The sequence below is a fragment of the Platalea leucorodia genome, assembly GCF_965183815.1.
Source record: "Platalea leucorodia genome assembly, chromosome: 1".
In the NCBI taxonomy this organism is placed as follows: domain Eukaryota; kingdom Metazoa; phylum Chordata; class Aves; order Pelecaniformes; family Threskiornithidae; genus Platalea; species Platalea leucorodia.
This window is the reverse complement of record NC_138823.1, coordinates 676076-689960: the sequence shown is the minus strand read 5'-3', so window position 1 is coordinate 689960 and position 13885 is coordinate 676076. Positions and strand designations below refer to the sequence as shown.

The window sequence follows — 13885 nt, the reverse complement described above, 5'->3', positions numbered from 1 at the left end:
GCTGGGAGGTGGTGCAGCGGGGGGTCCCCTTCCCCAGCTCCCCGCCGGCTCTCTCCGCGCAGAAGGGGTTAAGGGCTGCTCACGAGCAGGGCTGCCTGTTTCCTCTCCCCACACATGTGCATCTTAAGACGCTGAGTGTGGCAGGAGCTGGGAGTTTTATAGCAGCAGCAGTGGTCAGCCAGGCCCCTCCTCCGGCTCCGGCAGGCAGCCCTGCTCCGGCTCTGGAAGTGGGAGCCACAGAGGCTCACGCCTACCTGAGCTCACCCTCCATCCCCGCAGGGGACTTAACCCTTCAGGGCTCGGCTGGGGGTCCTGCCCGCGGCCGGGGGGCTGCAGCCAGCGTGGCGAGGAGAGGAGCGCTTGCTGCGGTTCACCTGCCAGCTGCGGGCCTCGGCTGCGGCTGCCGGCCCGGCACGCGGTGGGCACACAGGGACTCGTGCGGCATCCTCGCCCATCGCCTGCGTGGGCCTGGGTGGGCACTGGGGTCTGTGGGGGCTGCCAGAGGTCCCTGGAGGACCCTACAAGCTGGGGCGGGAGGGAGGCTCCCCCAGCCCCATGCCTGCAGGGTTCATGGGCAGCTTGTGCCTGGGACAGGCTTGGGGTTCATGGGCAGCTTGTGCCTGGGACAGGGTTGGGAACAGGGCTGCGTCCCCCCCAGGCCGGGGCTGGGGAGACAGGCGCCTGCTCAGGATTAGTCCCTGCAAAGAGAACCCCTGAGAGCGCTCCCTCCCCTTCCCGCAGCATGACCAAATCCATCCTGCTGCTGCTGCTGCTGCTAATGGGGCAGAGAGGGAGGAATTAACCCTTGAGGAGCTGCCCGCCGGCACACCTCCGCCAAAGCTCCTGCCTGGTGCACGCTTGCTGCTTTTAATTTGCTTTAATTTCCTCCCCAGATATCAAGAACGACATTTGTGCCTCTGTCAGCCCGATAGCTGCGTGCGGGTGCGGAGCCCGCTCCTGTCCCCGTAACCTGTACCGTAACCGCGCCGCCTCTGCTGAGCCTGCAGGAACCAGCACCTGCTGGCACGGCCGACTTTGCAACCAGCCCCAAACTACCCCCTGCTCCCCTTCCCGTGCCGGCTCATCGTGCCCGCGCCGGCAGCTGGAGCAGACTCCTGGGGACAGAGGGCCTGGGGGGTCGAGCAGGGGTCCCCACGGGCCCCCAGCCGCTGCTGCTTGAGCCGGGCAGTCCTGGCTGGCTGTGCCCAGACCCAGGGCGAAAGGAAACCAAGGCCTTTCTGTGCTCCACGGGGGAGCTTAGAGGCTGGTGGGGAGAGCCCTGCGACCCAGCCGGAGAGCCCTGCGACCCAGCCCCGGCTGTGCGTGCAAGGCTCTTGGCTCGGTGGCAGCCCCAGGCAGGCTCAGTGCATCCCCAGGGCTTGATCGTGAGCCTGGGGCCACGGAGGTGCTGCAAGGCTGCTCCGGAGCTTGCTGATCCCTTGCTGCAGAGGCAGAGGGCAGGCAGGGAGGTTCTGCCCGGTGAAGGCCATCAGCTTTCTCCTTCGGGGCCAGGCACCTGGGAATCCATCCCCAGCCACAGAGCTGTCCCTACGGTGTGGGGCTGGGACCCTGCACCCAGGATGGGGCTGGGGAACCTGTGGACCTCTGAGCACCAGAGCCTGAGCTGGCAGGGAGTTGCCTCAGCTCCGGGCTGCCTTGCCCCAGCCCCGTAACCTTGTAAAATATGAGTTGTGACAGTGGGAGCATGCTCCCTTCGGCTGCACGCGCTGCCTTTGCACAAGGAGAGAGCGTCGGTGCCCGGAGAAAGCCGGCTCTTCCCCCAAGCCCAGGCGCATCTCCCAGCCCGGCAGAGCTCCTGCCCCTTGGCCCTGCTCGGGGGACCCTCACGGCAGCGTCATCCCCTCGCAGGGCGACTGCGAACCCGCAGCCTGGGGGGCTGCAGCGGGGCCGGCCATGCTGAGCCCCACAGCCTGCTCTCCCCTTGCCAGCGGCTGCTTTTGGCGAGGGGGGGACTGGCAGTCCCCAGCCCCAGCCCTGCCTGCGCACAGCCCCGGGGGCAGCCAGGCGAGACCCCGCTGGTGCAGCCGCAGCACTCGAGTGCACTTGGTGTGGCGTGTTGATAAGCGGCGTTTTAACTTGGCCAGAATTGGGAATTGCCATTTGCTGTGAAGTCTCGGGTTTCCCCTCCCTTCGGCGGTGAGCAGCGCATCCCCCCGCGCGCGGTCCCCAGCAGGAGCTCCGCACGGAGCGTGGTCGCTCCGAGCCAGTGTTTTTCACCTTTGCAGTGTGCTACCACAGTTAATCAGCAGTCTCAGCAGCTTCTGAAATCCAAGCCACTGTCATCTCCTTCCACAGCGCTGGGCACTCACCATGTGTGCTTTGGAAACCCAGGCTCCTGTAGGCATCTGCTTTCGTTTAGCTCTGCTAATGATCTTGCTTTTCTCTAGCACCTTCTATCCAAGTGCAATCCCTGGGCTCTTTCCCTGCGCTGTCCTTCCTGGTGAGACGCACGTCCCTCTCCCTGCGGCCCAGCTCCTCCGGCTCCGGACCGGGATGGAGAGCGGTCCTGCGTGCAGGTGACACTCAGCCCTGGGCGGGCCAGAGCACCAGACCTGGCACGGTCTCGGAAAGCCCTGGTCTTCAATAAGCGGAGGCATTTGGCACTGGAGATCGCAGCGTCCCGACCCCTGGCTCTGTGGCTCTCCTGGCTTCCCGGAGAGCTTCCATGATGTCCCCATCTGGGCATCGCCTTCCCAGCCTTGGCAGGGCAGCAGAGCCTGGTGCAGGCACCTTCTCCTGGGGAGGCTGCGGCTGCAGAGCCGTGGCCGAGGAGTCTGAAATTCCCCGCTGCGATCCATCCCCTGCCACGGCTTTATTACCTGGAAGCTTGGCCTGGCTGCCTGCAATGACGCCACTGCTCCGCTGCAGAGGAGGTGCTGCCTGCAGCGGCTGCCTGCCTCGCCCTGCTGCCCGGACCGGGGTGCTGGGCCGCGGTGCACTGGGGCTGTCATGGACCCTTTTACATCTGCCTCTCCCCGTCTTCGGGACCTGCCCTCCCCAGCTAACAGCCCTGCAGAGCGTGGGGTGCTTGGGGTGGCTTTCCTGCAGCCACCTTGACCCCGGGCTCTGCGGAGCTTCCGTCCCCGCAGAGGGTGCCCGGTGCTCGTGCCGGACCCCTGGAGGACCCCCTCCTATGGGAAATCCCGCTGGGGGTGCAGAGCCTGGCAACTGTGGTCGTCTCGGGGGGGTACATGAGACATCCTCCTGCCGTGGTCCTGGGATCCCCAGCGCCCCGCCAGCACCCGGGCACGCTGCCGTGGTCTCCAGGGTTGGGGGTGGGAGGGCTGAGCTTGCCCCGTCCCCTTTCTCCTCCACGTGGACCGGATATTTTCAAGAGAAGAATCTTTCCTACGAGGCTCTCCAGCTGCCAGGAATGTGCGTCTAGGAATGCCCAGGGCCCATCCAAGAACAACTTCCAGACGTGAGGCTGAGTGACGGCAGTCCCTCGCTTCGGGGCTCCAGACTCCCCCGCGCTCGCTCGGAGGACGCGGCTCGCCGGAGGCGATGTGTTAACGACACGGGAGGCAGCCGTGCCGCCGAGTGGGTGGGTGGGAGGCGAGCGGAGGGGAGGGATGGGGTTGTCGCTACTGGGCTGCTTCAGCACCGTTAAGAAACTCTGTCTGGGAGGAATTTGCTCCTTCCTCCGCACTGCGGGGCTGTGGGGGGACGCGGATCCCGCTGCTGGGGATTAGCCCCGTGGCGGAGCCACAGCCCGGCCGTGGTGGCCCCAGGCATGTGCGTCCCTATGGGATTTTGCCAGGGCTGAGACCCTGGTCCTGACCTACCCGACAGCACCGTCAGTGCTCTGGGGTTTGCTCCCTGCCCCAGAACAGCCAGAGCTAGGGACACCTGGTTGGGGCCTCCCAGTGTCCTCCCCAGCGGTCACTGGGGTGTCTGTGCTGGGCACATAAGCACTGGGGACGGGACAAGCACATGGGGCATCCTGCCGGCACTGAGCCCATCCTTGCCGGGCCATGCCGGCAGGTGCTGCCCGGCCGGTGCCGCATGGGGCATCTCCCACTTCGAGGTCCAGGATGGGGCAGGAGCTCCCGAGCGTCCTCGCAGCGTGCAGGCGGGGTGTGCTCCTGCGTGGCCAGCACGGGACCCCGGGGCTCGCGTTTGAGGGGAAAATGTTCCAGGCCTGCTGGGATCCTGTCTGTGCTCCTGGCAAGAGCTTCGCCCAGGGATTCCTGCGTCAAGTCCGCAGCTCCTGGCGGAGCTGAGCTGGCCTTCGGGAAGAGACGCCCAGTCTGGGCTTCCAGGCTCCAGGCAAGGCAGCCCTCCCTGCGCAGCAGCCCAGGGTGTTAAAAATACTTGCTTGTCTCTACGCTGACTGCGTCTCTACAGCTGAAGGCCATCGCTGCCCAGCCTGCCTGCCCCCCCGGAGGCGAAGCGGAGCGGCTCCAGCGCCGCTGCCTGCAGGCCGGGTGGGCAGCACTGCTGCGTCCCCTCCCCTGCTTCTCCCCAGAGGCTCGGTGCCACGTGTGGCACTGCCCAGCTCCTGCTCCCAGGGCCTTGCGTCCCCAGCCTCGCCGCTGCCGGCAGGGACCCCTGCAACCGAGCGAGCCGTGCAGTGGTGTGAGCACATGAGCACGCTGCTCCAGGAGCACGTACCGCTAGAAACACAGCAGGGTGCAGCTGGACAGACAGCCGTACGCCTCTGCCTGGCAAGCGTGCCTCGTGCTGCCCGGGAGCGTCAGTGTCACGCTCGGTGCTGAGAACAGGAGCCAGCCCCAAGTGTCGGTTGTCACTGACCCCATCGCCAGTCCCGCGTCCTGCGCAGGTCCCAGGGGCTGCTGCGAGTGGGCAGCAGGGTGGAGTGGTCCCCGTGCCTGTGGGGCCTCCTGCCTCTGCCTGGCAGCCCCTCGGGGAGCCGGCGGCGGCTGCCCCGTTGCTCTTTGCGGCAATCTCCTTCCCAGGTGAGGCAGCAGCTCCAGCCCCGGCAGACACAGCGGCTGCAAGCTCCTGCCTGGCCCAGAGCTGGCACCACCGCACGGGTGTCGTGGCTGCCTGCGGCCAGGAGAGCGATGGGCGTTGGGCATCTCACTGGCATCTCCTGGGGCCATGCTGGGGCATCCCAGGGGCAGGTGGCTGCAGGGCAGCCTGCGCCGGGCTCCCGGAGGCCTCTTGGATAACGGCTTTCCCGCTGCCAGCCACAGGATGGGGCTTCCAGAGCCGACATCCCGGTGTCTGTCTGTCTGTCTGCCTGCACGAGCCTCAGCTGGGCAGCTGCAGAGGGCAGTGACCCAGGGGAGCTCAGCCCGCAGATGCAGGGGCTCTGCTGGCTCAGTCCAGTGGTCCAGTAAGTCGCCGGGGTCTCGGCCGTGCCCCAGCAGCACTCAGCCTCCAGCCAAGCGCAGCACCGGCTTCCCAGGACTGGGTCAGCCCTTGCTGATGCTGAGCGGAAAATTCCTGCCCGGATCCCCGCGGGGGTTGCGCACATCCTGCGCTGACTCTGCTCGGAGAGCGACGGATGGGTCCGGGCTGGCCCCAGGGGCTCCTGCCGGCTCTGCCTTCCCGGGGCTCCAGGCGTCGGTCGGTGGGAGGCTCCGTGTTGTCTGCAAGTGTTTATGGGGACCAGATGGTGCTGCAGGGCGAGGGTGACCCCTGACTGCGGGGTGTACGGGGCACAGGTCGCCTTCACACCTTCGTCCCTCTGTGGCTGTAATTGGGGAGGGGGTCTCTGCCTTCTGCAGCGCGAGGGCAGCTGGGAGAAGGAGGGCCCTCGCTCCCCGCTCCTGCCCGACCCCGCCAGCCCCGAGGAGCAGGATGGGGCCGGCGCGGGCGAGGAGCAGGGGCTGGCACTGGGGAGCAGGCAGGACCACCTACCTGCCCAGCGTCTGCCTGACCCCTGCCCGTCGGGTCGCATCCTGCCCCCGTGTAGCTGCAGGGGCTCCGTGCCCAAGGCACGCCGTGGCTTTGCTGTCGACGGTGCTGAGTCTGGAGGCCTGCGTTGCCCACAGAAGCGCCCAGTCGCCACCGGGACTGCCTCGGTGCTTTGGTGATGTGCCGTGGCTGCGAGCGCTGCTGCCGGTCTGTGGGTTGAGCGAGAGCAATTTTGCTACCGGGTTTGATCTCCCACCTTTGCCGAACATCCCCTCACTCCTGTCCAGGGGGGTGCAGAGCGAAACCTCCCCGTCTGCCCCCTCTCCACCTGTGGACTTGGCATCAGGCCCCAGCTGGAGCCGTCCCCAGGGCCCAGATGAGCTCTTTGGGGCCTCTTCGTCTTTGCCGCTCCTCTCCGAGCCCTGCGCTGGGGCAGCAGGTCCCGACGGGGAGCCAGTGGGAGTCCGGAGCCCCCTCAGGGGCTGGTTCCTGCCCCCAGCCACCGGCAAAGGGAAGCAGAGCAGCTCCCGTGTTTCCATCGGTCCAAGGACGGCAGCAGGTCAGGGACAGCTCATCTCCGCAGCGCATCCCCATGCGAGCTGCTCATGGGGATGGGGGCAGCCGTCCCCCACGCCCCCCGCCGGTGTCGGGGACAGGAGATGTGGAGCCCAGCAGCATCTCTGAAACGTGCCCGCGGTGCCGGCTCGCCCGCTCCACCAGCACACCGTGATGCCAGGGGCTGCTCCTGCTCCAGAGCTGCGGGACCCGTGGCCACGTGCAGACTGCGGTGGCCATGGGGCCAAGGGGAGGGACGAAGCCACCGGTGCGCTGGGGGCAGCTGCCTGCTCCCAGTGCAGGCAGCCAAGAAAGGCAGCGGCTGGCCGGGTGCGCGTGTGCCTGCGCGTGCGTGCGTGTGCAGGGGGAGCAGGCCTGGCAGCTGGCGATCGGAAAATGTGAGGCACGCTCCTGTCTGCGGGACGGACGCAGGAATGTGCTCAGCCGCGGCTCTGCTGACCGCCCGCAGCCCCCTGCCCGCGCGCTCCAGCAGGCAGCTGAAGCCTGGCTGCAGCCAACGCCGTGCTCCGGCGTTCCCGCTCATCAAGCCATGAAAAGGTCTTTAAACTCTTCCTGCTGCGGTAAATGAGCCCAGGCGCTGCTTACCTTGACGCTTGCGTCCTCTGCCCCGAGCGCGGAGGAAGGGGCTGCACGTCCCCTAACGAAGCGCAGCTCAGGGCTGCCAACGGTCGTGCAGGGCGCTGGGGTTGGAGGCGTGCTCGCAGCCAGGCCTCCTCACCCCCTTGCAGCTTTGGGGTTCAGTCAGTGCCCTCCCAGCCTCCCCGGTCCCGGTGCACCCTTCTGCAGCCTCGTGCCGCCCCGGCTGCCTGCAGCACGTGGGTGCCGGGGCAGTGCAGCGCGGCAGCGGGCATCAGCAGCTCAGGGTTTGCTTTGCTCTGGCTGGGAGGGCTTGGGGCACCTTCACCGCGAGCCGCAGGCAAAGCACCTGCCTGGGCACCATTGCTGCTTTGCAGTGCCTGCAGATGGGCAAGGGGAGGCAGCGGGGTTCAGCCCCTCTGTGTCAGCCCATATCTGGGTGCCCCCCCCCCCCCCCCCCCTTTTTACCCTCCCCAGCACCCCGGGGTGCATCTGCTTGAACCGGTGTCCCCTGCCCTCCCCTCACACCTCTTCCCTCCGCTCTCCTCCAGGACATTCGCAACACAGTGGGCAACATCCCCATGGAGTGGTACCAGGACTTCCCGCACATCGGCTACAACCTGGAGGGCAAGAAGATCTACAAGCCCATCCGGAACAAGGACGAGCTAGACATGTTCCTGGAGAAGATGGAGAACCCCGACTACTGGTGAGCACGTCAGGGAGGGCCCCGTCGGTGCACGGTGTGACGTGCTCCCCACCTGGAGCGTGTGTGTCCACACACGTGCACCGGGGCGTGAAACACCCCGACTCCCCGGAGCCCAGGGCTGTAGAGTACAGACTGGAGACCTCGAGGTCTCCTGGTGTGACTCCTGGCGTGTGGCTCTGGGAGCCCGGGGCTTCAAGGTAGTGGGGCTTGTACCACCGTCGGGGACGGACGCTGCAGTCCAGCCCTAACCCTGTCCCATCTGGTTCCCTGCAGGCGAACGGTCCAGGACAAGATGACGGGTGCAGACATAAAGCTGACAGACGAGCAGGTGGACCTGGTGCATCGGCTCCAGAGAGGGCAGTTTGGGGATGTCCACTTCAATCCCTACGAGGTAGGGTCGGGGTGCACCCTCTGCGCTTGCTCCGGGTGCTGGGTTGCCGCAGGACGGGCAGGGGCAGCAGAGCTGCCACTGCCACACGGGTCTGTGTCTCCCCAGCCAGCCGTTGACTTCTTCACCCATGAGGTCATGATCCACCCAGTGACGAATCGCCCAGCGGACAAGCGGAGCTTCATCCCCTCCCTCATCGAGAAGGAGAAGGTGAGAGGTCTGACGGCTCTTTGGGTGAGCTGGGAGCACAAAGCCAAACTCTGCTTGTGGCTGGAGCCCCCAGGCAGCCAGCAGCGCTGAAAGCTGGTGACTGTGGCTGTTCTTCTGTCCGGCAATCCCTGCCGTGGCCTACCCACCCCCACGACTGTTCCTGCTGCAGCAGCTTGTGTCCATGTGTAAACCCGTGCCAAGTCCTCCGGTGCTGTGCAGCCCCCCCAGGCTCCCAGGGCTGCAGAGCTGCACTCGGCGGCTTTCATTTCCATCCTCACATCCCACACCTCCTCCTCCCCAAGCCTGCAGAGTCCTGTGGCTCCTGGGGGTGACCTCTCCTTGCCCCACAGGTCTCCAAGCTAGTCCACGCCATCAAGATGGGCTGGATCAAGCCCCGTAAGCCCAAGGACGACACACCTACATACTACGACCTCTGGGCCCACGAGGATCCCAACTCCATCCTGGGCCGCCACAAGATGCACGTCCCAGCCCCCAAGATGAAGCTGCCCGGGCACGAGGAGTCCTACAACCCCCCACCCGAGTACCTGCTCAGCGAGGAGGAGGTAAGGGGGGGCCATGAGCCGGCAGGAGCCACAGGGCAAAGCACTGGGCGCACAGGGAGCTCAGTAGGTGCCGGGACCGAGGGAGGCTGTGCCGGGGAGGGCAGCGGGGGAAGTCGCACCCTAGAAACCACGTTTTGTCGAGATGAGTCGAGACCTTGCAAGGAAAATGAAAGCAAAGGTTCCTCAGCCCCCTGAATAAAACCAGAAGTGGGGCCACCCCCCAGGGAGCGGGGTGTCCCTGCGACAGAAAGGTACAGCCTCCAAGCGAAGCTGCAGTGGGGCGTCCTCCGGTGGGGTTCGTCCTGGCACGCTGCGTCCTGAAGCACGTTCAGCCCAGGGGCTGGGGGGCAAAAACAGGCAGCAAAACCCTGGCAGGCTGAGGAGGGCTCGGCTGGAGCAGACAGGGAGCGTTGGGGCAGAGCGGGTAAGCGCGGTGTCTCACGGGGCAGTGTGGTACGGGCCGGCGAGAAACCAGCGCGAGGATGATTCTTGCTGGGCTCGGGGGGATGTGTCGGGGCTGGGGGAGCGGCACCTCACCATCCAGGGGTGCTGACCCCGGTCCCCTCCGCCCCGCAGAAGCTGGCCTGGGAGCAGCAGGAGCCGGCCGAGCGGAAGCTGAACTTCGTGCCCCAGCAGTACCGGTGCCTGCGGGCAGTGCCTGCCTACTCCCGCTTCATCCACGAGCGCTTCGAGCGCTGCCTGGACCTCTACCTCTGCCCGCGCCAGAGGAAGATGCGGGTGAGGGCTTCCCGTACTCCCCCACCCCCCCAGGTGTCCTGGGGACGTTTCAGACTGGCCTCTGCTCGAGCCTGCGTATGCCCCGATGCCACCCAGGTGGTCAGGGGCCTGCGATGCTCTGGGGCACAAACTGCTGCTCCTAAAGGCCTCTTGCCCCTCACCTACCCGCAGTGCCAGTCCCAGCTGGCTGCAGAGCTCCTGAGCTGGGACAGGGCCGTGCCCATGCTTGCAAAAGTGCTGTCCTGTGACCCCCCTCTGGCTCAGAGCCCCGAGCCTGAGCTTTCCGACCCCTGGAGCTGCGGGGCTGTACGGCCTGTGCACGCCGGGCACCAGCACCGGCGCCGGGGGAGTGCCAGGGGGCCGAGGTGCAGCCTGGGTCTGTCTCACCGCCTGCCTCTCGCAGGTCAACGTGGACCCGGAGGACCTGATCCCCAAGCTGCCAAAGCCACGGGACCTGCAGCCCTTCCCGACCACCCAGGCCCTGGTAAGTGGATGCGCGGAGCCGGGGGCGCTGCTGTGCATGCCCGTGGCAGTGGGCTGTGGCCAAGGCAGTCCTGGTGAGACCAGGCATGCCCACGCACCCGTAACGGCTGTTCTGGGCACAGCTGCTGCCTGCTGTCCTGGAGGGAGAGAACCTGCCCTGCAGCCCCTGCTGGGCAGAGCCAGGTGGCAGCGGGGTCCTGTCCGCAGCGGGTGAGGCAGGAGTGGGACCAGTGCCGTTGAGGATGGGCAGAGCAGGGGACCTGCCCCAGGAAAAGAGCAGGGGCCCCAGGTCTGCTCATGCAGGGTGGCTGGCGGCACGCAGACCTCTGCTTTCCTCTAGACACAAATGACCCCAGGCCCCCTCTCCCCGCTTGAGGAACCCGGGGCCAGGCAGGGAGGTCCCCACAGAGGAGCCGCTGGGCTGCGTGGGGCCCTCACCCGCCTCCCGTCTCCCCCCCAGGTCTACCGCGGGCACACCAGCCTGGTGCGTTGCCTCAGCATCTCTCCCAGCGGGCAGTGGCTGGTGTCAGGTAAGGATTCCCCCCCAGACCGGGGCATTCCGGACACGCTGGGCACTGCTGGCCTGGCCCCAGTGCCGGAGCTGGTCCCAGTGTCACCCCGTGCCAGTGCGGGGCTCGGGGCAGCCAGGCTGCCGTCCTGTGCGTGTTTGAGAGCTGGGGTTCCTGTGAGCGGTCGGGCGCCTGCCAGCCCCCTCCGCCGGTGCACAGCTGTGGGGGAAGCCTGGCAGGAGGCTGGGAGCATCCCTGGGAGTCCTGCGGCTGCCCAAGACGGCAGCGTGTGTCCCCCAGCCTGCGGGAAGGCGCGTTGCCTCCAGAAAGCTCCGTGGGTTTTTCCAGTCGCTCTCGGGACCCCACCCAGGAGCCTGCGTCCCTCCTGCTCAGCAGTGGAGAAAGTGAGGCTGGAGGAGTGAACGCGGAGCCCTGCGCGGCCGGCCGGAGGCTGGAGATTGAGAGCAGATGGCAGTTTAACAGCCCACAAAGGCACATGTGCTTTTTATAGCGCTGGAGTTTCCAGGCTGCCAGCTCCCGGTGGCCGCGGTGTCGGTTGGTTGCACAACGTGGAATTCCTGGCCCTGGGCTGGGAAAGTGGCTGAGATCAGGCGTTAAAAATAACCCGACCTGCGGGGACACGCGCACGCCGCCGGCTACCTGCTCCCGCCACGCCTGCCCGTGGAAAAGCCTGCCCGGGGAGCTGCCTGCCTGGGGAGCTGCCTGCCTGCATCTCACAGCTAGACGGGGCCGCACCATGCCGTGCCGAGCTGAGCCAGGCATCCTGCCAGCACGGCAGCTGCGCCGGGAGCCGCGCGCATCAGGAGGGGGACCACGGGCAGAGACGCGGAGCTGGAGGGGGCTCCTGCCCCCTGTTCTCTCGGCAGCAGCCCCCGGTCACGTCTCGCCTTCGTGGTGCTGGAGCTGCTGTCATGCGGAGAAGCTGCTGGGGAATCGCGGGCGCTGGGGCGTTGCTTTGTCCCTCTTGCTGCTCCCAGTGCTCCTCCCCAAAGGCTGCGGGCAGGGGCAGTGCTGCGGGGCTCGGAGCTGCTCTTCCCTCTGGCTTGGTGACGTGCCCCGGAGCCCCGTGCTGCTGAGCCGAGCCGTGGCAGCCCCCAGCGCAGCGTCCCTGGGGGGAGCCATGCCTGGCCCTGGCCCTGGCCCTGGCCCTGGCCCTGGCCCACCCTATCCTGTCCCGCAGGCTCCGATGACGGCACGGTGCGGTTCTGGGAGGTCTGTACGGCTCGCTGCATGAAGACAGTGCCCGTGGGCGGCGTGGTGAAGAGCGTCGCCTGGAACCCCAACCCCACCATCTGCCTGGTGGCCATCTGCGTGTGAGTGTCCCAGCGTGGCCTTCATCATCCTCCAGCCAGGAGCTCCCTGAGCTGGAGCAGTTGCTGGATTTCCTCTCCCAAAGCCTGTCCAGCCTCCGAGGAACACCTGTAAACGTGTGGCAACCCCAGCAGCGAGAATGGCCACACTGTGGTGTGCAAAGCCACCTCTGCTCGCTGTGACCCTGCCTCCCGCTTTGTTTGGTGGCCCTCATTCTCCTGTGGAGACACCAGTCAGTCCCCACCATCCTCCCCAGGGCATTCGGGCTATGACAGAGCTGCCCCAAGCTCTCCCTCTTCTCTCTTTGCTGGCCTACAGAAGGGCCTGGCTGCTCGCAGAGTCCCACACATCCCTCCCCGTGGCCCTGGCCCTGTGCTGGGGCTATCTCCTGGCAGCGTGGGGCTTGCAGAGGGGTTTCCTCTCCTTGGCGGTGCCCTGACCCATACGCTCGTCCCACACCGCAGGGAGCAGTCGGTGCTGCTGGTGAACCCCTGCCTCGGGGACAAGCTGCTCTACGGGGCCACCGACCAGCTGCTCGAGTCCTACGTGGCGCCGGAGGAGGAGCGGGTCCAGCCCGTGCAGTGGGTGACAGCCACCATGGAGGAGCACAGCAAAGGCGTCCGGCTGGTGGTCCAGCACAGCAAGGTGGGGACGGGGAGGCCCCGTGGGAGCCAGGCTGGCCGGGGGGCTGCTCCCTGGGGAGGCGTGGGGCAGTCCCACCGATGGGTCTGACCCGTGGCTGCCCCGCTCTCCGCAGGCCGTGAAGCAGGTGACCTGGCACGGCAAAGGCGACTACTTCGCCAGCGTCGTCTCTGACAACAGCAACATGCAAGTGCTGATTCACCAGACCAGCAAGCGCTGGAGCCAGAACCCCTTCCGCAAGAGCAAGGGGCTGGTGCAGTGCGTGCTCTTCCACCCCATCCGGCCCTACTTCTTCGTGGCCACCCAGCGCTACGTCCGCGTCTACAACCTCCTCAAGCAGGAGCTCACCAAGAAGCTGATGACGAACTGCAAGTGGGTGTCCAGCATGGCCATCCACCCTGGAGGTACGTGGCCTGCGTGCTCCCCAAGGAGCTGCCGGGTCTTGTAAGCCGGTAGGGAGTGTCCTGCTCAGCCAGGCTGCCTGGGGTGCAGGCTGGGCTCTGGTTGCTGGCAGGACACCGTGGGGTTTGCTGGCAGCCCCAGTAATGCCCTGTTCCCTCTCACAGGTGACAACATCATCTGCGGCAGCTACGACAGCAAGCTGGCCTGGTTTGACCTGGACCTCTCCACCAGACCCTACCAACTGCTGCGGTGAGCCCCGGGCCAGGGCCAGCCTCTGCTCCCCATTAACCTGCCTGCAGCCCCCTGAAACCCCACAGCTTCCCGGGGCCGTTCCCTCTCCTGGGGCCTGGCAGCAGGATGGAGCCCGTCGGGGCTGTGCCAGGAGCAGCCAGCCCTGCCCAGCGTGTTGGTGTCTCACGGCTCTCCTGTGCCGGGGTGGGGGACCGTGCCCACAGCTCTCCCAGGGCTCAGGGCAGGGCAAAGCCTCTACGGCTGTAGGTGCTGGGCTGGTTTGAGCTGCCCACAGCAGGTCCCAGTCTGTCCCAGTTGCCCTCTCCCCTCCTATACATTCGCAGCAGAGCTTGGGGTCCCTAAAGCCTGGCTGCGCGCAGACCCAGGCGCCCCGGCCAAGGGGTGGAGCGGCCACCCCTTGCCCTGACATTGCCTCGCACCCGCCGTCTTTGCAGGCACCACAAGAAAGCACTGCGGAGCGTGGCCTTCCACAAGCACTACCCGCTCTTCGCCTCGGGCTCGGACGATGGGACCGTCATCGTTTGCCATGGCATGGTCTACAAGTACGTGGTGGGGGAAGCCACGGGGGTTTGGGGTCAGCTCCCCTCTCCTCTGGCAAGCTGCGGCACGGCAGAGGCGGAGAGGAGCTGCTGGGCAGGGAGGGTGCGGTGCTGCCTGCGCC

At 66.7% G+C, this 13885-nt stretch overlaps 1 protein-coding gene across 8 annotated transcripts in view; it reads left to right on the top strand.

Annotated features, from left to right (window-relative positions):
• BOP1 (BOP1 ribosomal biogenesis factor) overlaps nt 1-13885 on the top strand; it is a 71442-nt gene that overhangs the window by 57190 nt on the left and 367 nt on the right. For 6 of the 8 annotated variants that reach the window (XM_082308124.1, XM_082308125.1, XM_082308128.1 and 3 more), the window contains 12 exons: nt 7551-7705; nt 7979-8096; nt 8202-8303; nt 8654-8866; nt 9443-9604; nt 10008-10088; nt 10548-10617; nt 11798-11930; nt 12393-12573; nt 12686-12974; nt 13137-13221; nt 13659-13766. In XM_082308124.1, the coding sequence (XP_082164250.1) occupies nt 7551-7705; nt 7979-8096; nt 8202-8303; nt 8654-8866; nt 9443-9604; nt 10008-10088; nt 10548-10617; nt 11798-11930; nt 12393-12573; nt 12686-12974; nt 13137-13221; nt 13659-13766 (1697 nt within the window). Of the gene's footprint in view, nt 1-6750; nt 6961-7550; nt 7706-7978; nt 8097-8201; nt 8304-8653; nt 8867-9442; nt 10089-10547; nt 10618-10944; nt 11931-12392; nt 12574-12685; nt 12975-13136; nt 13222-13658; nt 13767-13885 lie in introns of those variants that run through there. The other 2 variants (XM_082308130.1, XM_082308131.1) reach the window with 2 other exon arrangements.